Source organism: Nothoprocta perdicaria, unplaced genomic scaffold (assembly GCF_003342845.1).
Source record: "Nothoprocta perdicaria isolate Ctin4 unplaced genomic scaffold, notPer1 scaffold_66, whole genome shotgun sequence".
Taxonomy (NCBI): domain Eukaryota; kingdom Metazoa; phylum Chordata; class Aves; order Tinamiformes; family Tinamidae; genus Nothoprocta; species Nothoprocta perdicaria.
In genome coordinates, this window is record NW_020455932.1 from 3,316,613 (window position 1) to 3,343,503 (window position 26,891).

General features: G+C 48.4%; 1 protein-coding gene across 3 annotated transcripts in view; it reads left to right on the top strand.

The window, feature by feature from the left end:
- TSPOAP1 (TSPO associated protein 1) overlaps nt 1-26,362 on the top strand; it is a 41,443-nt gene extending 15,081 nt beyond the window's left edge. The window contains exons 8-23 of one of the 3 annotated variants that reach the window (XM_026050130.1): nt 651-1,466; nt 2,003-2,154; nt 4,023-4,610; nt 6,401-6,721; nt 7,042-7,221; nt 10,128-11,264; nt 11,856-11,982; nt 12,122-12,273; nt 12,458-12,626; nt 13,861-13,932; nt 14,345-14,380; nt 15,424-15,527; nt 16,949-17,020; nt 18,442-18,570; nt 21,802-21,865; nt 25,247-25,299. In XM_026050130.1, the coding sequence (XP_025905915.1) occupies nt 651-1,466; nt 2,003-2,154; nt 4,023-4,610; nt 6,401-6,721; nt 7,042-7,221; nt 10,128-11,264; nt 11,856-11,982; nt 12,122-12,273; nt 12,458-12,626; nt 13,861-13,932; nt 14,345-14,380; nt 15,424-15,527; nt 16,949-17,020; nt 18,442-18,570; nt 21,802-21,828 (4,082 nt within the window). In that variant the 3' untranslated portion in view covers nt 21,829-21,865; nt 25,247-25,299. Of the gene's footprint in view, nt 1-650; nt 1,467-2,002; nt 2,155-4,022; nt 4,611-6,400; nt 6,722-7,041; nt 7,222-10,127; nt 11,265-11,855; nt 11,983-12,121; nt 12,274-12,457; nt 12,627-13,860; nt 13,933-14,344; nt 14,381-15,423; nt 15,528-16,948; nt 17,021-18,441; nt 18,571-21,801; nt 21,866-25,246 lie in introns of all 3 variants that reach the window. The other 2 variants (XM_026050129.1, XM_026050128.1) reach the window with 2 other exon arrangements.
- Nucleotides 26,363-26,891: the final 529 nt, after the last annotated feature.

The window sequence follows — 26,891 nt, forward strand, 5'->3', positions numbered from 1 at the left end:
ATCCTTGCTCTCAGTTGATTTGATGTAGGTGGAGTTTGAAAGGGGAGAGTATGTGCAGTGCTTAAGCACTGCACGTTTAATGCTGATCTGATGGATCTTGCACATACCACGAGTTCTGTGGTATCTGTCATCTTCATGGTTTCTTTCTAGACACCTTTATTCCAGCAGCTACATCACAATGGAGGGAGCTAAAAAGAAGGCCAAAGATGAATACAGAGCTGGAAAGATGGAATTTCTTGAGTACTACAAAAGCAAAAAAATCTGTGTGGCTGGGAGAAGAGACATGCTGAAAGTCTGCATAGTTCGGGAAGGTTAGAATAAAAGACATTTAAATTAGTAAAAGACCTAGGATCAGGAACAATGGGATAATGAAGAAGGAAACAACCTTAATCTGATTACTCAAAACACTGTCCGGTTAGTTGCCTCTGCAAATGTGTGGAGAAGTGAGTTTTCTCCCTGTGGCCGTTGGGATGTAGCTAGGATCGTTGGAAATGGAGCAGCCTTGTCCAGGGATAGCCTCCCAGAGGCACTTTGATTCATGACTCCACTGCAGTCGTGACCTGGCATAGATGATGCCACCTYATCTTGATAGATGGTGCGGAGGCTGAAAGGCAGTTTCAGCGGTAACAGGTTTCCTGTTTTCTGTTTAGGGGAGCTGATGGACGGCCGGCGAGGGCTGGTCCCCTCCAATTTTGTTGAGCGAGTTTCAGATGATGACCTCATGACATTTCTGCCTTCGGAGCTGAACGATCTCACCCAAAGTTCGTACCAGGAGAAAAGTTTTGTCAGTGCAAGTACCAGCAGTGGAGATAAGAGTGATTACTCCATTGAAGAGAGTAGCATCAGCCCACTGACCAGTAGAGCAGAAGGAGACCAGGAGGAGCCTGTTAGTCACACAGCAGTGCCTTATCCAAGAAAATTGACTTTGATCAAGCAGCTTGCCAGAAGCATAGTGGTAGGCTGGGAGCCACCGCTGTTACCAGCTGGCTGCCCAGACATACAGAGCTACAACATCTATGTGGATGAAGAGCTACGTCAAAACGTGAAGAGTGGCTTTCAGACCAAAGCAGTGATTGAAAAGCTGGATTTAAAGACCAAGTCTTACCGTGTGTCTGTGCAGAGCGTGACAGAGCAAGGCCATTCTGACAGACTGCGGTGCACTTTCTTTGTGGGGCAACATCTCTGTGTGGCACCAACTATGCTGAAAGTGAGAAGYGTCACGGCCACCTCTGCAGAGCTCATGTGGCTTCCGTGCAACAGCAATTACAACCACGCCGTGTATCTCAATGGGGAGGAATGCGACGTAACCAAACCCGGGGTGTACTGGTACACCTTCCGCAACYTGCAGCCCAGCACCCAGTACGTTGCCAAGCTGGAGGCCCGGCCCATGAAAACGCCCTGGGAGGAGCTGCCGGAGGGGCAGGAGCAGAACTCGGCTGTGATCCACTTCAGCACCCCGCGAGCAGGTATCGGAGCGCTCGTGCCTGCCGCYGCTCTGCGCGAGCGCTGGGGGCACTGAGCTCTGCCCTTATTTTGCTCTGAGGCCGTGGAGCAAAGGGAAGCGAGGTTTGTTAGGTCCAAAGAGGGAGATGTTGCACTGTTTAGTCTTGGTTTTTTTTTTTTTCTTATTTCAAAAAATTATTATCTTTATTTTCATTTGCTCTGGGAGAACATCCCCTGTGCTGATATGAGCAGCATGCCTCTCAGGCAGTGGAGTATATAGTTTGCCATGACCTTCCCTCACCCTGCTTTAAGGGTTGCTGCATCTTGGCTTCAGCTCCTTTTGCAAAGTTGTCTTTTCTGTGCATTAAAACGTTCACAGAACAAGACCACCTTGCTTGCTCTGGTTTTATCTGCCATTTTCCAAGACTATCCTAACTTTTCCAGTGCAGTCCTGCAGTGGCAAATGTGGTGTAAGAGTTTGCTGTTTGCTACCAGCTAAGCTTTGGTTTGGCATCATGCAGCAGTGAGGCAAAAAGAATGAAACYCCCATCTGTTGCAGGTACTCCTGATGCTCCTCTGGATGTCCAAGTGGAACCTGGTCCTTCCCCTGGTATCCTGGTTATCAGCTGGTTGCCTGTCACTATTGACGCAGAGGGATCCTCAAACGGAGTGCGGGTGACGGGCTACGCCGTGTACGCGGACGGGCAGAAGGTACCGCGCCGAGCGAGCCCGTGCGTGCGGGGCTCGAGGCCAGTGCTGGGCACGGCGCGCGGGCAGAGAGAGCCGGTGTCCGTGTGCGGCAGCCAAGGCATGTGCTGATGTGGGGGTGCTCATTGGGGTGCTCCTGGGGCCTAGCTGAGGGACCCTGGCTTTCTGCCTTTGTAAGGTAGAAAGGAAGACAAAATCACGCTCTAAAAAGCAATTGGCTTTTTCCCGCGAGAGGACGTTTTGAATAAACGTGTCGTTGCGTGCGGGATGGAGGCTGGGACTGCAGGTCGACAGTGTAGGGCTGATCCGAACTGGAGAATACGGATGTTATGCCAGAGCTGGTTCATGCTGGTGTCCATAGGGGAGATAAACRAACTACCATATGGAATGTGGAACCTTCTCCCCATAGAAGTGATCCTCCAGGCTATGTATGTACCAGAAAGACTATATGCCTTGATAATTATTTAGTCTAAATTCACTGATGATAGAAGAGCCAAAACCACAGAATTGCTACCGAGAGCTAAAGCAATTTTACAATATCCTATTAGTAACCCCATGTTTTACTACTCATTTGTTATTTCTTTTTGTAGAATTTCTGTAGGATTTTGAACTGGATCCTGTAGCAAGGCAAATTCCGTATCTTCTTGAGGACTCCCAACCTATTTACTCAATGAACTGCTTGCTCATTGATAGTGTCTTAAGAATTTGGTCTCTGCTTTCCATGCCAGTGTGACATTTGACGCTGTGTTCATAGGGATCCCATTAGTGTTGTATTTCCTGCCCTGGCTGCTTCCGTGCTCTCCCTCAGCACGCTGGAGTCAGTGTCTCCATCCAGCCCAAACATAGTCCTTGGGTCCGTGGGTAACACAGTCCTAGTTTAGTCTGTACAAATTCCCTCTTCCTCATTGAGCATGCTAATTGATTTTGAGTTCTTTGGCACCTAGTAGTGTCTCACTACTGTTGACTAAACAGTTTCACTGAGCATGAACATACACATTTAAACATGAGTCCTTCCTCCTTCGCAGCTGATAATCCAAAGAAAAAGGGATCTTGAGGGATCAACTGGTTGGCCAGGAGCTCAATATTTCTGTTAGAGAATGAGGCATGGAGGTTGCTGAGCAGTGCACCGAGCTTTGCTCTCCACAAGGGAAAGGATAGTGTCAGAAGAGACTCCATAAAGTTTCAGGATTGATCTGTGATCCAGTAAGTGTGCCGGGAGGAGGCAGTACCAGTACTTTCCCTGGAAAGCAGTGATCCCATTACACAGCCTTGCCCCSTCCTGGGGACTGGCCCTGGGCTGACGAGTGAGGTGCAGTTCTCCAGCCCATTCCTAAATCCAGAGCAGGTAAAGGGGAGTGTGTGTGGACAACCCAATGTCCAATACTAGTAGCTTCAAGGATGTTTTATATGGAAATTGGCCTGCAGGCCAATGTGACATTGTGCCCTCGCCCRTGAGAGAGGCAAGCCACAGCCGTGTAAGGGAGTACCGGGCAGAAGAGTGATGCTCTGCTGGGTGTTTTCCTGCTTATCAGGGAAATACCTTTCCTCTATGCAGTACAAAAGGAAGGGATCTACCAAGTTTTGCCATGACAAAAGAGATGGGATGGCCTTTTAAGTGTAGGGAACAAGAATAGAAACTGGAGTAAACYGGAATATAGTCTTACAGAATATCCATGTTTCTCAAGTGATTATGTTAACAAGTTCTCTTCACTTCTTTTTGCTTCCCCAATATTGTCTAGAAGGGTTGGAATCCTGCATTGCTTTTGTGAAGAGCTTTGGGGACACTTGTAAACCTTGAATTTGGGAATTGGTGCYGTTTCCAGAAGGCATGAGCTGTGCATGATACAGAAGTGCTTCTTGGTTCTTTGCAGGCAATAGAAGTTACGTCTCCAACAGCCGGGAGCATCCTGGTGGACCTGTCCCAGCTGCAGATGTTCCAGGTGTGCCGGGAGGTTTCTGTGAGAACAATGTCTCTGTATGGGGAGTCAGTGGATTCAGTTCCAGCTCAGATCTCCTCAGTCTTGCTGAGAGCCTCTCGTCATTCTTCACCTTCAGATTCTGCTGTTTCTACCAGTTTTACCTCTAGGCTGTCCTTTGGAGAATCCAGGGGTTCTCTGCCTGCGCGCAAACCACCCACACACCAGAGAGCTCCGCTCCTCCTGCGACAGAAAATTCCCCCTGATGGTTCAGATGCCAAATTGACTGATCTTGCCTCAAGCTGTGATGACTCAGCACAATCTCTGCTAGAGAAAGGCTCTTCACAGCAAAACCCCTCCTCTCCCAGTGGTTCCTTGGTGCAGGTTTCAGGCACTTCCTCAAAGGGTTCAGACACGGCACCAGACAAACTGTCTGTCCTTCCTCAGCAAGCTGGCAGCACAGGGCTCCCAAGCGAGGACACAGAGCCTCTATATCCAGGGGAAGCAGAATTGAAAGGCCCAGGTGAAGGAATGGAAGCACAGGTAAGTTCTTGCATTGTTCACCCCGAACCATGTGTGCTGGGAAGAAGAATTAGATCATCTGGGGAAATGGAGTGAAAACCYGTTGGCTGCCTCTCTCCAGTTGTGTTATTTCGTCCCCTTAGGGCTGTCTTCAGCAGCTGACAAACCCGACAGGGAGCATTGACTGCTCTTGTGTAGCTAGAGCAAGGTGAARCAGATGAACCTTGCTGCTTAGTCGCATGTGTGCAAGCAGAGCAAAAATAGGATCAAAAAAGCAAGAATTCAGCAGAGCTAGAAGATGAAAAGGATGTTTCTCCTGATGATGATGTCAATCTTAGTCCAGCATTGCCCAGTACTCTGGAGGAATCACTCCTCTGTTGACATGGCAGTGACAGGGAACTCRGAGGAGTACTTCAGTCCATTAAATCTGGTGCGACTTTGTTAGTGATGGCATTGTGAGTTTGCAAAGATGTGGATTTGGAGAAAAGGACAGGGTGACTTCTGGTAATTAAYGGAGCCTCTCTCGCTCATTTGCTGTCCATGGCACCTCAGTTGTGATTCATTTGCTTGGCATTTAGATGTCTAGGGTAAACGGCTGCATACGGGCAGGTCCTTCTGCCTCCTTTGTAGTYAGTGGAGAAAAATGGGAGCTTCTGGGAGACAAATTACCTTCTTTCTTGACATGTCTCTCTTCATTCTACGTCAAGAAAGRGAAATGGTGGAAAGAGTCTAATGGTCAGATTATGCATCTAGACCTAAACCTAGATCTAGATTGCCTGCCTTTAACCTAAGGTCATGAGGAATTTAGACTGCGCTGTCTAAATCTCCAGAGGCTCCATCCTGTAAATATTTTGAGTGTCTGGTAAGTAGAGGTCATGCTGCAGTGCAAAATGCAGTAGAGGTGACCACCTTTTTAAAGAAAGAGATGGTTGATAAAGAACCACCTGCCTTTCCTTCTTCACACCTTGGGATTCCATTCTTCCATCTCCCACAGGTTTCCCTAAACACCAGACTGAGTTGAATSATCGTCAAAGACAAACACTTCTAGGAAGGAGATCACAATTTGAAATTTCTTTGGTCCTACTACATAACCAAACCACCGATCTGTGTAGTTGTATGTAAATTCTCCATTAATAAATTCTCATTTTCTTCACCAGCTTCAATGAGTGCTGGGGTTGTGTCCTCACCTCCAGCTCAAGCTGAAAGCTGGTACTTAGGACATTCTTTTGGGATTCCTGAGGCGGGAACTGGCCTAATTACACATGTTGGGCTCATCTTGTCCTTGTTGCTTTAAAACTAGTTATTGCCGATATGCTTCTGTGGCTTCTGTGAGCCCCATATGGCAACGTGACCCACAATGTGGTGCACACCGTGATGCTGCTGTGGAAAGGCTGTGTGTCCCCTCGCAGCTACTGGCAGGGAGGAATTCATTCCRTAAGTGACCAGCCTTCCTGGCTACAAATTGAATGCAGAAGTCTTCATATGCCAAGAGGCCCAAGGTACATGGTGTTCCTATCAGAAAGTGGGGTGTGAAGAGGAGTGAAGGACCTTTCCATTCGGCGTCTTCCCCAAGTCTCATTGTCCCATGTCAAGAAGGGGCTAGATGGGGGACGAAGCAAAGTCCCAGGGCAGACTGGCATAATTGGCCTAAGAGATGATTGCAAGGAGACAGTGCTTGAACTTCTCATGTTGTCATTCATAGATCCTTCAGAGAGGAGCAGAAGTAGAGCACGCAGGAGAGGGCAGAGGAAAGGCTCTGTAGCAAATACCTTTTTTTTCCTGCTAATGAACATTTTTGGTTTCTTTTGCAGACGGAGCTCTCTGTGACCAGAGCACCAGAGCTGGAAAGTCAGTCCAACAGCAGTCGAAAGATACGTATGGAGACCTGCCATGCGTGCTCTGTGGAGGAGTCACCGAAAGGACCCAGTCCTGAAACAGAAGCGAGGGAGAAGCACTTGAGTCCGGAGCCTCTGCCCTCCTCCAGCCAGGCTGAAGGAGCAGAGAGCACTTCCCAAGACCCAAGCACAAGCGAGAGCGTCTGCCAGGAATTCCCAAGAGTGTCTCCTGTCAAGGAGGTGATGAAAGAAATCTCCAGAGGAGACTCTGGAATAGTGTCTAGAGTGAAGAGAGAGGTTTGTTTTACCCTTGAATTGCTGTCCAGGGAGGGATGTGAATTGGATCTGACAACACTGAGCTGCAGATAGGTTTCACGATCTTGGGCACACTGTTCTTCTCCTGCAGGCTATAAAGTCAGCCTGACAGGTAGAGGGGTGTGTGTGTGTGCATCACAGGCCTGTGAGACCCTGCACTGAGTGTTTTTCTCTATCTCACACACTTCAGCTGTGTGTATACTAGAGAGAGAAGGTGGAATGGCTGCTCTTCTGTTGCTGAAACAGAGAGAGCCTAGAGGTCTGAGTTTGCATTGCTGAAAATCTGTTCTGCTTTTCAATAGCAAGAAGAGAAAATGTCTGAAATGGGAAGGCGTCAGCTGGCCCTTTTTGCTGAGCACAACCGCAGTTCTGATCTCTCAGATATTTTGGAAGAGGAGGAAGAAGAGGAGCTGTCTTCAGAAGCGCTGGAAGAGAAGAAATGGAATGCCAGAGAGTCCTGTTACCAGGAAAATGGGGAAAAGGTAATTGCTGGCAGAGCAGTGCTTGTGGGGAGCGCCAGTGCAACCATTCCATGTCATCAGCTTGCAGGAGAAGGTGCCTGTGTGAGCCCAGCACTCTCAGCGAGGGGCCTGCCTGCCTCCTGCCCGCTCTGCTTTACCTCCCGGTGTTGTCTTAAGCCAGTAAAAACGCAAGTTCCTTGTGCGAGGGGAAGGTATTTAGATGTAATAAGTGTGTCGAGGGCTTAATTATCTGGAAAAACACAGAATGTAATGTGAACTTAAGTTCACATTACAGAACCCAGACTGAGAAATCAATGCCATTGATCTAATTCTTAATATAGATACAAACAGTGATCATATCTGTGAAGTTCAGCCATCTGTACGAGCCTCTGTCAACCCACCCTCCCTTCCAGTGTAAAACTAACATGTAATAGTCCTGCTGAATACACATAGCAGGGTAAACTATTCTGTTTACACCTTGGTGCTCAATTGTACAGAAGTGGTGTAGTGAGGAAGTGCTGATTAAGTTGAAATGTGAGTGAACATGGTCATTTGTGCTACAAGTTCAGACAGTTAAAGCTAGTGTATTATAACGCAGCTGCAACAGGAAGTTTGCTTAAAACTGCACGCCTGGAAAGTGGTACGTGACCATGTAAATTATAGCACTTGTGTGTGTAGGAGGAAGTATAACAGTTGAATAAGAATTTGGAAAGATGTGTAGGAAATACGACCTGGTTGCATCGCACAAGATTGTGCCAGCTCCTTCTGTGTGCTCCAAGAGCAGCTGTAATTCCCTGGTGCTGCTGTGTGTGGCTGCTGCCCTGCAGCACAGGGAGGGTGGCCCTGTTGAGCATTAATAGATCAGCAGCAGAAGGTGAGATGAATCGGGGGTGAATTTGCTGCCCCTTCTTTTCCCTTTGTGAAATGGATTTTTGCTGCCCTGGTGGAGAGGTTGGATTTGCAGTACAGTGTGTTGGGAGCCCAAGGAGAGGCCTCCTTCTCCAGCTGGAGCTGCTGAATCTGCCCAGGAAGGATGTACCAGAAAGGAGGTGTGGTTGTTGGGATTGTGCTGGAAAAATATAGGAAAGAAGCTCAGTTTCCCTGGGAGAAAAAACTAAAATAAGATGATGAGAACGGTCATTTTTCCACAGATATCTTATTGTCTTGGCCATTTTTTTTTTTCCTAGGGGGAAAAAATTACGTGTACCCTGGTGACTTGAGCAAAGTCTTTTTTCTTTATGTGCCAGAGTCTTGCTTTGTGCCCTGGCCCTGAACGCTTGAGGGAGCGAGGAGCCCGGTGTGACAGCAGGTGCTGCCTGGGGTGAAGGGCACCCGAGGGCAGGAGCCTCCCTGGTYCCGAGTTCCCTGTTCTGCTTTTGTGGCGAGAGGGGAGCCGCCAGCAGGAGGGGCCCGGCCTGCCTGGGCACAGCTGGGATTATGTCAAGTCTCCCCAGCTGAAGCCTTCAGGAGGTGTGGGATGAAGGGATGAAGGAGTGCTCATTGAAAACCATTCTGTGAAATATGTTGCTAGTGACTTTCTCCCTGATTATGAATGGTCGGCAGTCCCGTGTCCCCCTGACATTATAGAGGTTTACTGTCCTTCTCCCTTCCAAGCACACAGCAGTGGGTTTTTCATCACTTTACGGAATCCTTGGATCCATTTGTTTCAGTATAGAAGTCAAATTTGCCGAAATGCACTCGTAACTTGCTAGAAACCACTTATTAAATAATAAAAAAAAAATCCAGCAAAGCACACAGCTTTGTAGGTGGCTAAAATTGGTCTGACTGCATGCGTTTTGTAGTTTCATTGATAAATTCTGCATATGACTGTCTGGAAGTGGAGGCCTAACAAGATAGCCAGGGCGCAGAGGACATGTCCCGTGAATAAAGTTTGAGGAACCTGGACTTTGTTAGCCTGGAAAAACAGGAAGCTAAAGGTACAGTAGCTGCCTAAGAGTGTCTGAAGGATATATAAAGGTAAGAGAACCAAAGTCTTCCTGTAGTGGCAGCTGATGTAAAATGGGGCAGCAGCCCCAGGTTACTGCTTGGGAGGCTCATGTTGGAGGGGAGGGTGGGGTGGCCCCGAGACAGGTCTCTGGAGAGTCAGGGGACCTCCGTTCTTTGGAATTTTTTGCTGTTAATTTAGCAAGAGAAAAAACATAAGTTTTCCTGTTGGTAGAAGACAAACTTGAAAGTGGAACAGTGTTTTCTGGAAGAATTTTTTGTAGGCTCTTACCTTGTAAGTGGAATAGCTGCAAGTGGGGTACAAGTCCGTTGCAGTCCTTTGAGGTGAATGAGTTTCGTGTTTGTTCATGGCCGCTCTGTGTTCACCTGGATCTGCAAGCAGCAAGTGGGTCTTGGCAGCCCAGAAGGGACTGGGGAAGGGCCTCCCACAGCAGCAGCGTCTCCAGTGGGGGCTGCTGCCACCTCCTTCTGGTGCGGTGCAAGGACACGGAAGGATGAGGGAGGACAGTGGGGTCCTGGTGTGAGCACGAGCTGGGTGGTGTCTATACGTTGTTCCTTCTGGAGGGAGGAACMTTTAATCATCCTTAATACCCGGTGAGCAGCTGTGGAGGAACTGTGCTGGTCCTGCCCCATCATCCCGAGCCAGGATGCTGAAGCTGCGGGCAGTGCACTGGGCAGGATAAAAGGCGCTGCAGAGGTAGTGAGTGCAGAGGGAGAGGCTGGGAGAGCTGCTCCATGCATTGGTCTTTCTCGCTTTCACTGCATTGCTAGCTCATCTTGCCAGAAGAATCATTGCTGCCTTTTGCTTCCTACCCTTGCTTCTCTGCAGACCACAGTCTCCGCTCCATCCTGCTCTGCTGGGAGGGAATCGGCTGTAACGTTGTCTCTCTTTTTAATGTTTATTTCCTCTCTTTTTTCCTTTGCTTGTCCTGGCTGTGGCTTTTCTCGGGGGCTGGGTGCAGATGGATCTTTGTGATACAGACAGCGATGAGGAGATTCTGGAGAGGATAYTAGAGCTCCCGCTTCAGAAGAACCACAGCAAAAAGTTGTTTAGCATCCCAGAAGTGACTGAGGATGAGGAGGAAGATGAAGATGAGAAGTGTGTTCTGGATGAAAAGGCAGAGCCTCAGAAATCCGTGGAAAGACCTACTCGCCGTGCAGGGATGACAGAGAAGCCGGTTGGCCCCCAGGAGCCATTTCTAAAGCCAGGCGGCAGGGATGACTCCCCAGCTCTGCCCGCTCAGGCTCCGCAGGCGGAACCCGCTGTGAGGGAGAGCGGAGGGGATGCTGACCAGGAGATCCCTGCCTTTGGGCAGCTCGCCGGCAACCCCAAAAGGCCAAGCTGGACCTGGGCCTACCAGGAGAGCGATCTGAGGTCTGTGAGTGGGGCAAGTCCCTCTCGGAGCAAGAAGARGGGAAATAATCACAGAGAGAGGAGCCGGAGTCGGCCCGAGATGGGTAGGAAGAAGCAGAGCGATTTCACCGAGCACTGCAGTCGGCTGGGCAACTGCAGCCAGATGGGAAGCGGCCTGTACCGAGCTCCCAGCGTCAGGGAAGATCTGAACATTGTGAGCAGTGCTGCTGGCAAGGAGGCCTTCGATGCCTTCAGTCGCGCCAGACAGGGCGCCTCACGAAACAAACCTAGGAAGGCAGCACTTTCAGGTCTTGCAGCAGCTCCTGTGGTGGCAGCGCACTGCTCCAGCCCCAAGAGCCTGGAAATAGATATTGAATATGACTCAGAAGATGAGCAGGATTCGATCTGCGCATCGCCCCCGGAGAGCAGGCCATGGCCAGATGGCAGAGCAGAAGGATCTCCGAGCTGCCAGGGCGAGTGGAGCGATTGTTCCAGTCAGTCTGAGGTTGCCCACGTTGGGGGCAGAAGGGACCTGACCAGCCGGGAGATGGTTGAAGAACAGGGTATGGAGTGGGCTGGGTCTCCGAGCAGTCGCCTGCGATTCCTCTGCCGGGATAAGGAAGTGCTGAGGTGTGAGAGCAGCTCTGAGGAGCAGGGCTGGGAGTTGGACTGTAAGTCACCTGGCCGGAGAAGGAGGCTTGACCATCCTTGGAAGGGGATACGTAGCACCTCCTTGCACAAAAGGGTTGGGTGACTTTTCCTATTCTGGCTTTGAAGCAGCTTGTAGTGGCGTTAGCTTTCCTTCTGCTTCCCCGGCCTGCCTGTATCTTGCTTTGTTCAGTGTTGTTCAGAGAAGGGACTGTCCTCTAGGATTGTCCAGAAGAATATCTGGGAGCGTCCATAGTTCTGTGCTGCTCTGTGGCTTTTCTCGTATGAGCTGCTTCTGCTTTTCCTGCTAAAAGGCCGAGTGTCACCGATGCAGTATTCCTTTTCACACTGGGTCTTCCTCCCTATGGCAGGAGGCTGGTACCCAAATGAAAACTCCTAGTGATTTGTGAAAGCTCTGTGTGGACAATGACTGTAATGTCATTGCCTCCCCTTGAAATGCCCTTTCCTGCTTCCTCATGCTCGTCACGTGTTTCTGGCAAGGTGCCTGCTCGTATTTGTTTGGGTCTGTTTTCCGACTCCCGTGGTGTTTTCGGCTCTAGAGTGTCCCCGAAGAGGAATGTTGCATTTGGATGCGCTGCTCTTTTGTGGAGTGCCTATGGGCTGAGCGGTGTTCACCCGGGTTGGAAGGCGGAGGCTGCTACTAACTCTCTGGTCGTTCCTGTTACAGGCRTCTGGTCATAAAGAGCCTAGGGGCCAGGAGCTGCCTGGCTCAGCCGCCTGGCAGGCTCCCAGCAGAAGGAGGAGCAGGAGCGTAAGAAGAAGCCAAATGCAGAAACCTTTGCTCTCTAGTCCAGGTAAGCGGGCAAAGGGGAAAGGAGGCAGCAGGAGAAAGGGAGGCTGTTGGAAATTTCCTGGGAGAGGCTGGTMGGCAAGTCAGGGATACCCGGGAAATGGTGTTAATATTCTCTCGGGTATATCCCTGCCTACACACAGGACCTCCAAGGATCGTGGCTTCAGAAACCGCTGTTGAAGATGATGCCATTAGGATATTTGTGGCCCTCTTTGACTATGATCCTGTTTCTATGTCTCCTAATCCTGATGCGGCGGAAGAGGAACTCCCATTTAAGGAGGGTCAGATCCTCAAGGTAAGAACATACTTTGACGAACATCATCTGCGTATGGAGCCATCTCATGTTCCAGAGACAGCTGAAACTTGGATGCAGAACTCCTTTATTTGGGGAGTTTCCTTAGCTTCCTCCTTCTATTCTGTTTCTCTACATTTGGTCCGTGTAGCATAACCTGGTCTCGGGCCTTTCTTTTTCCTTGCAGGTGTGTGGAGACAAGGATGCTGATGGCTTTTACAGGGGTGAATGTGCAGGAAGGGAAGGCTACATCCCCTGCAACATGGTATCTGAAGTCCAGGTGGAGAATAACGAAGTCAAGAGGCAGCTCTTAAAGCAAGGATTCCTTGTTGCAGACACGCCGATGGAGAGTGTAGGTACTGTATCTCCTTYACATGCGTGCTGTGCTCTTGCCAGCTGTTTCTTCCCTGAAACGAGGCAAACCTCAGCAGTGCTGTCAAGTCATGTGCTTTGTGGCTATGTGATTTCTGGTAGATTCGTGTCCCTCTCCTGCGCTAATGTCCAGGAAGAAGTTTTGAACGAGGCTTTTTCCACACTTGACTCGTTTCTCCTGTGTATATCCAAGAGTCTCCACTGGTGGCTAGATGCCTGTGGTGGCCCTTGCCCTGGGGAAACATGAAAGGCCGCCTGTACTTTGCCCTGCTGCCTGCTTTCAGAAGCATAAAGGAGTTGRATAGCTCTGAGATTTTGTGAAATATAGTGGATCTGAAAATGACCAGGCGGGTTTTGAAAATTTGAAAATTTTGAAAATGATCAGGTGGGTTTTTCCTGCTGCCTGTGTAGAGCTGTATTACGGTCTCATAACCAAGGAGTGCTGTGGAGGGATTGGCCTTGAGCTGCTCTCCTCTCATTGCTCATGAACTCAGGGGCACTCTCGGGCATCTGGCTGTAGAGCTCTGCAGCGTGCACGAGCAACGAGCTTTGAGGTGGGGACAGTTTATAGTGCTTTGTAGCAGGAGGAGGAGAGAATTAAATTGAAATTCATTTATTCCTGTGTTTTATGACTAGACACAGAGGTGTTTTGACTAGAGCAGATCTCTTCCTGTGGGGATTGTTAAGTGTTGAAATAGAGACCAAAGAAGGATGAGAATTTGTGTCCATGGAGGTTTTCATGACCCAACCAGACAAACCCCTGAGCAACCTGGTCTGAAATCAATATTGGCTCTGCTCTGTGCAGAAGCTTGAATGAGAGACCGCGTTTCCCACCTGAGTGATTAGGCAGGGCGTGTTTCCTATGGCATTTTTCAGATGTTGATGGTGTAAGGTTTTCGTTTACCCTTATGCTGCTGAAAGGTAAAATGCAGGGAAGTAAAGAAATTGTCTGGTGTACGCTGTGGTATTACTGATGGGCATAAACATACTGTGGATTTATGTGTATTAGGACAGAAATGACACATGTGACATGTGGATCATGCCACATCTGAGCCCCCGTATGAGAGATGGAGATTGGGCCTTTGCCACAGCCCCTGCTTCCCAGGGGAAGCGTGTCGTGCTGCTCTGTTGCCTGTTCACTCTTCAAGAGGCTTCTCACTTTCCGTTCACTGTCTGTTTCTCTTGTCTATTTATTTGCTTTTTTTGGATTTTATTAAGGAAATGGCACATTTTCTCCACCTCCACGCCGCCAAACCGTCCCTCCTCCAAAACCCAGACGCTCCAAGAAAGGTCTGTGTCGCCCGCCGCTTCCTCTATGATTTTGGCAGTAGGATTGCAGAGTGCATTGAATTTTCCCTACTTGCTTCCCAGGCCCTCAGGTGTTTGTCCCTGCTAGGAAGTGGGAAGAGACCCCATCCTTTTTGGTCAAGCGGCCTTGCTCCATAGCACAAACCTGGCTCCACTGTTAGAAGTTTTTGAGGATAACGATGTCTTCTATAGTTTTGGAGCTTGACCTCTACTTCCTGTTAGGTCCCTAAGTCATGGTAACTGGCACAGACTTTGAGTTGCATGAATGGTTTACGTTTGTTGTTTGCTACTTTGGTCTTTGTTCTTTTTATTGTTGCTTCTGGCTTGTCTGATGCCTGCGTTGTTGAGAGATGAACTGTGTGTTCACTGACAATGTGTTTGCTTCCCCTAACAGAGCTGAATAAACAGGAGAAGTACAAATCTCATTCAGGTACGAATTGCTCCTTGCTGTTTGAGAAAGGCATGTTACATAGACGTGATCRTAAGACACACGAGTGCTTTGTGGTCCTGGCCTGAGGCTAAGGGCCAAGGCAAGACCCTGTAGTCCTCTAAAGCATTGGAAGAAATAGAGGGCTTTGGCTCATGCAGTTTAGCAGGGGGTGCGGTGGCTTTTGGCTAAACCTCTGCAGACAGAGGTTTTGCTCAGGGAGGTCTCTTGCTGATTTAATGCCACAGTCCTTGAAATCTAAGATCACTTACAGGGTGAAATGGAAGAGTTTTTTTGGTGGGTTTTTTTTTTTTTTTTTTTTTTTTTTTTTTTTTCTTTTTTTTCTGTGCTCTCTGCTTAGGTGCACAGTCATCCCTTGGGGTCAGGAAACACCAACCCCATTCCTAAGGGAAACCTTGCTTCCCCCTAAGAACCCCTTACAAACCCCTCCCCAGCCCACCCAGTTTTAGCCTGATGCAAGGATTAAATCCATAAGATGAAGGACTGGACAATTTGTACTTTCTGTAGTGCCAAACTTTTTCTTTTGTAGACTGCCTGTGGCAACAAAGCCCAGCAAGCAGGTAGTTGTGATACAAAAGAGCTTTCTGTGGTCTTCAAGGTCCTCCCTCCATCTGTCTGTCTCAGCTCAGTGCTTCTGTGGCCAGGTCGCTGGTTGGCGTGGTTTTGTGCTCTTGCTTCTCCCCTGGCACTTGGAGGATAGATTTTGTAGCTCAGTAATATAGTGGTGCCTGAAAGGACAAGAAATGTCCCTCCGAGGCCCGTCAGAGCTAAGGGTTGGCAGGAGACTGTTGCTGGGTGGGTGATTCTTCAGCACAGGCAGGACACCATGGTGCTGGAGCAGGAAGATATCCCAAGTCTGGTGCTTGTAAATCCATGCAAGAGAGCAAAAAACTGCTTTCCGGGTGTGTCTGGATGCTGGATATATCCTGTGATACAGGATAAGAACAGTGAAGGATTTGCTCTGACTCAGAATTTTCTCGCAGAATTCCCCGCTCAAGTTATTCTGTTTTATTTGTGACCTGCAGAACATAAGCGGCAGGATTTTGAAGCTGAACTGCTCCCTGCTCGCAGTATGGTGGCTGTGTTTGACTACAACCCCAAGGAGAGCTCTCCAAATGCAGATGTAGAGGTAACCACCAGCTGCTCATTCCTCTCCCAGATTTCTTTCTCTCACTCTCTTTTTTTTCCCTCTTATTTTATCCTATGACACTTAGTGCCTCGGTCATAACCTACAGAGTAAAAACTCAAAAAAACCACTGATGGAAGGAATTGGCTAAAGTTATGAAACACAGGGTTTGTTTGTATGTTCTTTCATGCATTTTCTGGTGTGTTCAGTTACCTGTGAAGAACATGAAACGTGTATATTCCTAATTATTTTCAGCRTATGTATCTCAGTTAAACCACTCGAAAAGCCAACTCGTGTTCTCCAAAGTATTTTCCTGTAGCTCTAGTAGAAGCTTAGGCTGTTTTCCAGCTTCCTTTATTCTTCAACCCATCAGAACTGGGAAGGAATCTTTTCTGTAAGGTTACCTAAATAAAAACATGCCCTGTTTTCACCTTCCCAGTGAATGGAGCTCAAATTATTGAGACAAGCCGCTGCAGTTCTGTTGCACTGCTGGAAATGCCCTCCTGCTCACACTGCCAGAAAATCTGGTCACCTTGTTTTGCTCTGCAAGCTGCAGCTGCTGTTTGCGAGCTGCCCCCAGGCAGTTCTGTGAAGGAACTTCCCTAGAAGCTTCTTTCCGCTGGAACTGAGTAATTCATGTCCGGCAGTAGGAACCTGTCACCTCGGGAGAGAAACTAATCATTAGAGACCAACTATAAGACCTGCCCAAAGATCTCTAGAGGTTTGTTCCAGCCAACACTTCTGTGATTTTGTTAAGTCCCTGTAAAGCCAGACTGGCTGAGGTGGGACTTGTCCAGTACCTCTTTGTTCTGCCTCTTTGCAAACTCACCCTTTCTRTCCTAGAAAAGCTGCCTCAGCATAACTGAGGGGTCTCATTCATTGGATGCTTTGGCCTGGATCTTATGCTCCGTGGAGTGCAGGCAGGGTTGACAGCAGGGATGGATGGATCTGTTGGGGAAGGGTTGTTTGCTTGGGCAGTAGTGTTCTTTTCTCAGGCCAAGTCTCTCTGTTTTGTGTGGGTTCCTGCTAGTCTCTGATGCCTGAGCATAGCAGGCAGAATAGTCTCGTGTGAAGGGAAGGGGATTGTGTGTGGTACTTGGAGAAACATAAGGTATTTCTGGTGCCTGATCAGGTTGTGTTCAAAACGCCTTTCCTGGACAGGTGGTAGGCATCATTTTAGTGCTTGATCTAARTTGTTTTGGGAGTGAGGCTTTGCTCTTAACTTGTGAAATGCTTTGCACTGCATTTCATAATGTCCCACTGAACATCCTATTCTGCATCCTGGGCCTGCAAATCCCAACACGGTGGCTTCTCTTGCTCACAGTGAGATCTTGCAAGCAGTCCTGGCTAAACTTGTGTTTCTGATGAGAAATTCCAGACATTGCCCCTCCTGTAATTATTCTCTTGCTTTTTTTTTTTTGTAGGCTGAACTGACTTTCAGTGCAGGGGATATCATCACGGTGTTTGGATCTATGGATGATGACGGATTCTATTACGTAAGTGCCAGTGTCAGGAAGATCCAGGTGCTGCATCTGGAGTAGTTGGAGTCCATCTASTGGCAAAAGAGCAGAAGTGAGGGGATGAATATTCTGTTTGTGGAACAAGTGAGCATATTGCCACTTACTGCAGGGCAGGTTGTTTGTTGCAGTCTCCTCTTCTAAATCCAATATTCAAACCATTCTGAGGGTTTTTGTTTGGTTGKTTTTTTCTCCTTTACATAACTTCACTGTAGGGATCCTGAACCCTCGGATGCATCTTACTGCACATGTATCAGCTGCGTCAGCAATTGCTACGAGCAGATTTGTTACCAGGGTCTCTGACACATGGGAATTATCCAGGGCAGGAGAAATGTAAGAGAAAAAAAAAAAGTGCCAACCCTTATCCCACCACATTTCAGCATGTCAACTTTTATCAGTTTAATTTCCTGTGGATACCTGGGGGCTCTGCCTGCCAGTGAGCTATGTTGTGCAGGATTCTTAGTTCTTGGATCAACCATCTTTTCCTGGAAAGAAAGCAGTTGAGTTTCACCTCCAAGTGAAGTCTGGAGGGATTATTGTGAATGTCTTGTTTGATGCAATACTGTGAAAGAAGTCAATAAAGTTGGTTTTTATCACCCAATCACTTGTGGATGGACTGGAGACAGATTTTTAAAGAGAAACTGCAAAGCTGGTTTGTATTCTCGAGATGTCAGTGTGAGTAGAGAGAATGCTACAGGACAATTGTACCAGTAATACCTCAGTCTTTAAACAAAACAGAAAAGAAAGATAGAAAAAGACAAAAGAAAGATCAAGGCAMAGCAAAGGCCCTTAGTCAGTCTGTGCCACAATCTAGTTCTAGTTGCTTCCAGCTTATCAGTGATTTTTTTTTTTGAATTTGTAGAGTGTGAATAGAGTTAGTAATTTAGAACTAAGAAGTTTCTGAAGCACCAAAAGTTCCACAGGAACTTTTAAGGAGAAAGTTCTTAACAGTGAGGGTGACAGAGCCCTGGAACAGGCTGCCCAGAGAGGTTGGGGAGTCTCCTCTGGAGATCTTCAAAACCTGCTTGGACGCAGCCTGTGCTACCTGCTCTAGGTGACCCTGCGTGTGCAGGTGGTTGGTGTAGATGACCTCTGGAGGTCCCTTCCAACCTTAAGGATTCTGTGATTCTGTGAACTAAGTGGTCTGCATTTTGCAATACATTTATCATTGCCTGTTGTCATCTTCTGCTGCTGTACTCTGCTTCTGATTGCTTTTTGTGTTCTAAATTGTTCCACAACTAAGCAAGGATGCAGGTGAAATTTGCTGAAGATCCTTCCACCATGAATGTGTGCTTGGGCCCTAGATTCTCTCAGGCTTTAGCCCTCTCTGTGGGGCTGCACCTTTATCTGTCTTGGTGAGCCAGAAAACCTGATGTGGGAATTGATTGTTGATCCTGCAGGGAGAATTGAACCAACAGAGAGGGCTCGTCCCGTCCAACTTCTTGGAAGCCGTAACTTTGGAAGAAGGCACAACCGAGGAACTTCATTCAAAAGAGAAGGAGACTCTTCCACATAGTGCTGAGAGCCAGGTGAGTTGGCGTGACCCTGTGCAGTACAGACAGCTAAGCTGTGACGTGGCTGGGGCCTGCAGAGCAGGGGGCCATGCAGCATGCTGCATCTGCCAGAACCGTTTCAAATACTGCATGCAGCTGGGTGAAAGCTCACAGGTTTAGATAGGAGAGCGAGGAGCTCTTGTTAAGGACTTACCTATAATGCAAGAAAAAACGTGAAGCAACAATTTGCTGGGGCCTCAAGCCTCCTTGTGGTGAGGTGATCAAAAAGTTTCTGAGGTCCCACCAGCAAATTCTTTACATACAAGCCRACATCACTGATCACTGCTGGACCTCCATGCTATGTTGTTGCGGAGAGTGGGATGCAGGGAGGTCCCAGCTTGATCGTGGCTCATAAGTACTCATCTTTCAACCGTCAGGTTTTCTTGCAAAGTTATTGACACAGTCAAATGATGCCAGATCCAAAGAAATGTCGAACAGCAGGTCCAGCTTGGCTCCAAGCTGGTCTTTAAGCGAATATGTGGCCCTGAATCCTCCAYTGCAGAGCTTCCTGCTGCTGTCACCCTCGCTTTTCTGCTGTCTGCACCTTTTCTCTTGCTTTTCATGCTCAGCCTCTGCTTTTCTCTGTACTTGCCTCCCATCTTTCTGTATTTAAGTGCTTCCTGACCTCCTTCAGATACCTCCTTCAGGCAGCCTTGTCTCTTCCAGGTATTTTGAGCTTTGTGGGTGCAGCCTCTGTGCCTTCCTATGGAAAGAACATGACAGGCCTGAATTGGACAGAAAATTCACAGATAGTTTTGTGGATCCTCTTCCAAACCTGGCAGTGCCTTGTGCTTWCCTGTCTAGGACCTTTGCTAGCGGTCCCTTTGCTCTTAGCTTGTAAGGGATGGTCCACGCTGGGGCACCCCAGGTCCATGCTATGGCACCACAGAGTTTAACTAAGGCCCTGAGGTTTCGCAAGTCTAACTTCTTGATAGAAACAGGTTTTCAGAGTGGAACTCCTCCTCCAGTTTCCTTCTCAACATGATTTACTCTTCTCAAATTGCACATTTATCAGAGCAGAGGGTGCCCAAGGAGACCTGTAGTGGTACAATTATAACTGTTAGAATTCAACTTATTAAAGATCTAGCCCTTTTCTCCAGGACTGACTGGCAACAAAATGACCCATTTCGCATGTCAGGAGTCACTCTTCCATGGCAAGCCTGCATTCTCCTGGAAAATCTTGGGAAATTGAGCCAAGCTCTAGGGCAACAAGTTGGTCCTGCCACTTGCAAATGTGAAGCATGTGGTTTAGTAAATGGTATTCAATGAAATGAGGAAAAGGGAAACCCAGAAGAGTTTTTAACAGGATCACATGCACTGCAAATCTACCCCTACTTGAATTATACATCTTTGCATTCCTCTCTGCYGGTTCCTTGGTAAAGAAACTGTGGTGCCAGTTTGGCCGTGTCCCGCAGCAGTGTCCCRGGCCCTCCTGGTTAAGAAGACCCTGTCTCACCTGCTTCTGCATGGGGAGCAYGAGCTGCTCCTGCTCCCTACTCCACAGGTTACTGCAGCTCCCCTTGCCTCTGCCCTCTCCACTGCTCCGGCATTCAGGAAAAGGGGGACCGTTCCCCCGAGATGCATCCGTTTGGCCTGGATATCCCTTGTTCCAAGCTTGCCTGTCCTTCAGTTCTTTCCATTTGTCTCCCCCTGCCTCTGCCAGAGGTCCACAGAGCCCCCACTCACCTTGGCTCTTGGAACCTGCAGAGCAGGAAGCTCTCTCTTAGGTCAGGATCAATTTGGTGGTTCTCGTCTTGACTGATCCGTGAGCTTCTTTGTAGTCTGTGAAGTCTGAAGACTTGGAGAATTTGGTTGTTGATCATTAAGCCCATTTTATTTCAGTGGGAATCCATGTCCACTCTCTAGGCCTGACTTCTCTTTCCCCACCCCGTCTTGGTGCCCAGTTGTGTGTAATGCCAGGCTCCCACGCTCAGCCCCTCTTGCTGCTGCTTTACTGCACCTGGATGTTTCCCCTGAGTGATTCTAACTTAGCAATGTGTAGTCCTGCCTCCTTGTGCTTTGCAATCCAAGTCTGTCTAAACAGCCTCCACATGAGAAGGGTATCATTGCCCCCTTTTAACCAAGCCTGTGTTAGTTAACTAGATTTAACTATGTTTAGTGAATGCCAAAGGGAAGCAGAACCTGATCCCCCTTTATCTGGGGCTCTGTTACAGCTTCCTGAGCCCTAAGGAGAACATCTGATGGGTAAAGCAGGAGGAATATGTCCTTCTGTTTAAAAACAAAAAACAAAAACAAAACAATTTTAAGAGCCAGCCCTGACACTCTACTGACAGCAGTACAGCTATGTCTGGAATTTTCCAGACTCCAGGGACCATACCCACTTGTGTAGAGTTTAGGAGCTTGCTAGGTAGAGTGTGCTGCTGGCATATCTAGGCACGACACGGGGGTGAATGGCTTGCTGGAGAGGGATGAGTTCTCACCTTTGCTGCTGCTGTTTTCTAAGGGGAGGGGGGCATTTGTCAGCAGTTGGGGTGTGCAGAACATCAGCAAAAGCAAAAATGCATGGCAGCCTGCGGAGAAGTGCTGCTGGGATCTTCTGAAAGACAGCATGAGAAGTGCTCTTCCATCAAAGTTACTAACCCCAGCCTGAGACCTAACCAGTCAAGGAGCATGTGTGTGCACCATGATGTCATGGCAGAGCTTTGGGCTGTACCAAGGTTAGCTCTAATCTTAAGCTTCTCCAGCATGATCATGAGTGATTTTCAAATCGCTTGTAACTTCTTGGATTTAAAATTTCAACCCAATTTGTTTTCTTCCCACTCCCTTCCCCCTGCTGTTTTGTCAAAGACCTATGAAAGGGGCAGCTCACTTTCCAAATTGACCTGGGAAAGRGTGGTGGGTCAGAATGATTTGTATGTCTTAAAATGCTGGAAACCGGAAACGAAGAAGAGATTTAAATTTCAAAGTAGCAGCACTTGGGGATTAAGCTGAACGATGAAAGATGCAGCCCAAAGAGGACTATCCAAGAAGTTATGATCGCAAGCGAGGGCACCGAAACACTCATGTTCACTAACACAAAGCAGTCGTTTTAAAGCTGTGACTTTGGAATGAATATTTTTGCATCAGTAATATGCAGTTTATCTCAAAGACTGATTGTAAAGCACCTTTAGAAAGTATTCAATTCTAATTGATTTCATGTATTTATTTCTGCCTATATTATGCACCCCTGGCGGTTATTTTCTTCAGAGAATGAGGAAGAGAAGAGTCCAGTGATAGATATGAATGATACATAGAGAGAGAGAGCAACCATGTAAGTTCGTGTGAGAAGACCTCTTCATCTCCCACCTAGCCTAGCACGTTGAAGGCTCCTGCTCCTGCAGTTCACTCCTCTTCTTGCCTCTAGTTTGACTGTCTGGCTTGGGGCTCCGCTAGCAAGTCCAGCCGCAGGTCACCTCAAGGCAGATCTTTGCCTGCCAAACTGGGTCTCCGTTACAGAGAAACCACAGTCTGTTCAGCACATGAAGTGCAACTGTTTGGAACAATCATCTGGCGGTTTTGGGGACTGTGAATGGGGTGCAGGTGTTCTGGGTGTTTAGGTTTAGTCCCTAAAACTGACCCTGTGTGGATAATTGTTCTGTCTGACAGCACTTAACAGCTTCAGGGGTGGGGGGTGAGACCCCTGCTTTTGGGGAAAGGGGTGGGAGACGTGTGTTTTTCTTACCTTCAAGCACTCTGTTATTCTTAAACTTTGCAAATAATAATAATAATACCTGAGGAAGCACTGAAACCCCCTCCCAAAACATGATCTTCTGTTTGTAAACCATAAGAGCTGTTATCAGGATCTTGCCAGAGCATTATTTTTTTTCGCTAGGGAAGAAACCCTAATTTTAATATCATTTGTCTCTTACCAGATGAATCTGTGACCTGGTTCTGTTGCTTTTCTGCTGTCGTACAGCAACCTCTGAGAATATCTGTACAAGTTTATGTGTGAGGGTGCCTGCGCGTGTGGAAATCTGCTGGGCATCATGTACTACAGCTTGGAATCAGAGGGGCTTGCAACCACAGAGATAGAAAACTACTGGTTATTTACTTTTGGCTGCTTGGTAGCAATGTTAATACTGTGGTATCCCTATCACGGTAAATAATTGCAACCTTTGTGATTTGGTCTCGTTTTCCTGCATCTCGTTTTCCATGCAGTTTTCATGCCTCTCTAAAGGAGGAATTGTAGCAGTTCTGCTGGGCCGCTTCAGATTTGCCCTCAGGCTTCCCCCCTTTGCCAGAGGGTTGGTTTGCAGCAGTGTGTGGACGCAGGGCCTCGGCCACGCTGCCCGTGCGGGACCCTTCGCACCCCTCCCGCGTCCTGCGGGGCTGCTGAGCCAGGGGCCCGGGGCCCAACGTTGCTGCAGGGAGAGTTCCCTGGGGAGATCCCTCACTGCACGCTGGCGAGAGCCCTTCTGATGTTAACTTGGTGCTTCCGTGCATTTTATCCAAGGATGTTGCATAATGCATGAATAGCACCTGGACCCATGCCCAGGGTTTCTTATCTTTTGCAAAATACCTAACCCAAATTAGCCCGTATCTGACTTTTTCTTTCTACCTCCATAAATCTTCCATTGCTGACTGAAAATGGCTCATTACCGGCTTTATTTCCAGAATTCCCAGACTTGTCTAGTACCTGTGCCACCAGCSCCAATGTTGTGCCGAGCAGAAGTGGCAGTTGTGGTGTGGCAGTGCTGCAGGGAGCTGCGGGCATTGCTGCAGGTAACGCAGCTCTGCTGGAGGACTGCAGCGTGCATGCAGAGCGTGCACCCGCCAGGGCCAGGCTGCACGGCCAGCCTGTCCCTAGCAGGCAGGGCAGACACAGGAGCACTGCACACCTGGAGAAACATACAAGTCTTCTGAAAGAGTGAGGACAAGACTGCCAGGTGGAAATAGAGGACAGGATTAGGAAAAATCAGCCACCATCCTGGTCGCTGTGAAGAGGAGAGATGTCTGAGTAGTCCAAAGCCTTAGGCAAGAAGCAGTCTGGTGACACTGCTGCTTGGGTAATTTTAAAGTAATTTGTTGACCCTCAGCTGTCTGGAATTGGGAGGAGAGAGGTTCCACACAAAACCAGAGTATTTTCTAAGTGCTTTATTCTGAGCTGCTCAAGATTGATTTTAATTTCATACATATTGCACCAACTGTGGCTTTGAGCTGTCTTTCTAGAGGTTCCTGCTTATCTTGTATTAACTACTTTTAATTAGAAAATTACTTTTTTCCCCCTATAAAACCAGAATTACTTTTTTTTTTTTTCCTAAAAAGAATGAAATGACTGCCTCTGAAGTAGACCTAAGTGGCCTTTGAGGTGAAGAGAGATCATAGCTACTTTTTGCGCCCTTCTCCACATAGGGGATAGGGTGCTGAACGCGCAGTGGGTAGTAASGCAGTGCTGCACTTTGCTTTCAACCCCAGGAAGATTCAAAGAAATGACCGCAGTGAGGATAAAGCTAGGCTCTGTCACAGCAACGTGACCTCTCTGCAGCTGCTTGATTGTGAGGAGCAGCACGCGGCCCCGACCGGAGCGTGTCCCTCCGTGCCAGGGAAGCGCACGTGGCTGCTGCTGTGCGTCTGGGCGCAGCTCGTGTGCAGGGCTGCAGGTGAAGAGCTGTGGGCACCAGGCACTTGCCTCTCCCTGCCCTGGTGGCCCCCAGGCACAGAGCCAGGGAGGGCCGTGATGTTTCTGCCAAGGCAGAACCCTCGGCACAGCGGCAGCCCCTGCCACGGTGTGGTCTGGACAGTAACAAGACAGCATATACAGCAGGAAGCTGAGAAGGCCGTTTATTCTGGTGGCACACTGAGGCTGTTTGGGAAAAGCTGTGTGGAAGAGAACACAGTGGGACAAGGGTTCTTTGACACCCCACAACCCAGGACATCTTCCCTGGCAAGCCRTGCAGCTTCCTGGGAAGGCGCACGTGTTCAGACCGCTGTCCCTGTGGCTAAAGCCAGTGAGAGCAGCTCTCAGGGAGAAGGCTGCTGCTGGGGCTGCCCTGTCTCTAACWTGCTGTGAAGGAGGAGCTGAGGTGAGGGCCATGTTCCAACTTCAGAAGGCTCTTCCAAAAGGAATGGGGTACAGTGGCTCATTTGAACTGTGGATCCCAGGTGATATTCTAGACCATTTGGATAACTTAGGCTTATAAGTAAGCTTCCCTCCTTGAACATATGAAGGTGTTGCCTAGCCCTGCTCTTTATTTCCTCCTAAAGGCTGGTTTTCCGTCTTACTACATACTGGGAACACACGGGTTTCTCCCTGGCTTCTGGCAGCCAGCAGGACTGCTTGGATATTTCCAGAGTAGTCTGCTGGATCCATGTGACAAAGCTGCTGGTGTCTTTCTCTCCTGCCTCTTAGGAGGTGATCAAGCTATCACTTCYTCAGCTGTGAAGCCATGGCTTTTAATAAGTCCTGGCTGGGCACTTTCCTGCTATACTGTTCTGAGTCCAAAGTGTGGAAGAAAATTGGGAATGTCTGAGCTCAGGCAGGGTCTGGATGGGGGATAAATCCTTTGCAAGCTTCCTAACCGAATCGGCAGTTGCACACAGACTGACAGGGAGAAGGCGGGATTCTCTTGTTGAGGTTTATGTTGACATAACATCCTTATTTGTCTCTAAACTATATTTCTGTTTTTCTTTTGTTGTCTCTTTTCTTACTTAGTTCAATCCAGATGGGTCTATTGACCAGAGAGACTTCTCGCCAACTCCTCCTGCTGTACCACCCTCCTGCCTTCTCATGGACGAGCAGCGTCCAGAGCAGGCACCACTGGCACTTCTCAAATGCACTGATTTACCTGGTCAGAGTAAAAGGAAGAGARGCTTCTTCTTCAAAGGAAAAAAGCTCTTCAAAAAACTCGGGTCCAGTAAGAAGAATTAACATGGGATTTGATGCTTTCTGTAAGTTGTCTGTGCAACCCACACAGGCACTGGAAATTCAGGAGAAGCCCTCTGCAATAAGCTTATTARAGTATTTTCATAGGGAAAGAGTATATGTTGAATAGAGAAAACGCCTGGGTGGGCCTGCAAGCCGTGGTCTCTGCTGAAAGCCCACCCAGCACAGGCAGTGTCTGTGGACACAGTTTCATGGCACTGGGGGGTGTGAGGCCTCAGCTCTAGGATACAGCTACCTCCACAGTAGTGTGTCCTGCTCCATGCAGCCCTCAATGCACCCCTTCCCTGTAAATATTTTAATTTAAAAAATGGTATCCTGGCTGTAACTTTAGCTAAATGGCTTTTCCCAGCAAAACCCAAGCCCCTTAGGAAAAGCCCCCCTTGTGCTACTCACCCGGTATCACTGGTCCAAAGGAGATTGTCTTGACTCCACTTCCCTCAGAGAACATTTGCACTCTTCTGTTCCCATGAACCCCCTTTGCTGTCTCTGGGCTGACGAGTGAGTTCTTTGTACTGTAACCCTGTAAATACGCAGCTGTGCCTAGGAGCATCCCACACTGCCTGAGCCGCGCTCAGCGCCGGGGGCCTCGTGGAGGAAGGAGCGATGCCCTCGATGGGGCCGATACTTCTACGTGAAGCGTGGGCTGTTGCAAGCTGCTGTTGGCTGGTTCACCTTGACCACATGCTGGCTGGGGACTCCGCCTTATTTATTTATTTATTTATCTATCTATCTATTAATTTCAATTTATTTATTTATTTGGTTTGGTCCGCCTCTTTCATGGTTTTATTTGGCTGTTTTAATGGGCTGCTCCTGAGTTGGAGCATTTGGAGAGTAGAGCTGGGGATGGAGAGTTTGCAGCTATTTTCATATGATATGATGTGTTTCTTGAGTTAAGACACATCCCTTTATAAGCCACGGAGAGTTTTGTACAACATTGTTTCTATCCTTTTCAGTGTTTCTTTGCATGTTCCAATAGGGTATTTGTTTTAAGAGAGACAGTTATGTGAGGTATGTGAATGATGCCAGCACAGTGTCCACGGTGTTGGTGATATAGTATGTTTTTATTTAATATCAAATTTTATTATAATAAAGTCTATTTTCACAAAAATACACTTTTCCTTAGGAAAAAAAAAAAAGATTCACTGCTGCTTATTCTGTTTGTGGGATGGTCCCAGGCGCCAGTGCCTTGAGGAGGGTCTCCAGTACATGACGCAGGACTTGGCCTGACCCCGGATCACCCTGATAGCAGCCCGCTCTGGGAGCGAACCCCTTTTCCTCTGCAGCCTGGGCCCTGCCCCTGGAGGAGGAAGCGCCGGGACGCAGTGAGGCGGCGTAGCCGTGCGCCCACGGGCAGCTCCGTGCTGCCTGGGCCCAGCTGGGCATGCGCCTAGCGCTGCGTCCTGCCTGCATGGCA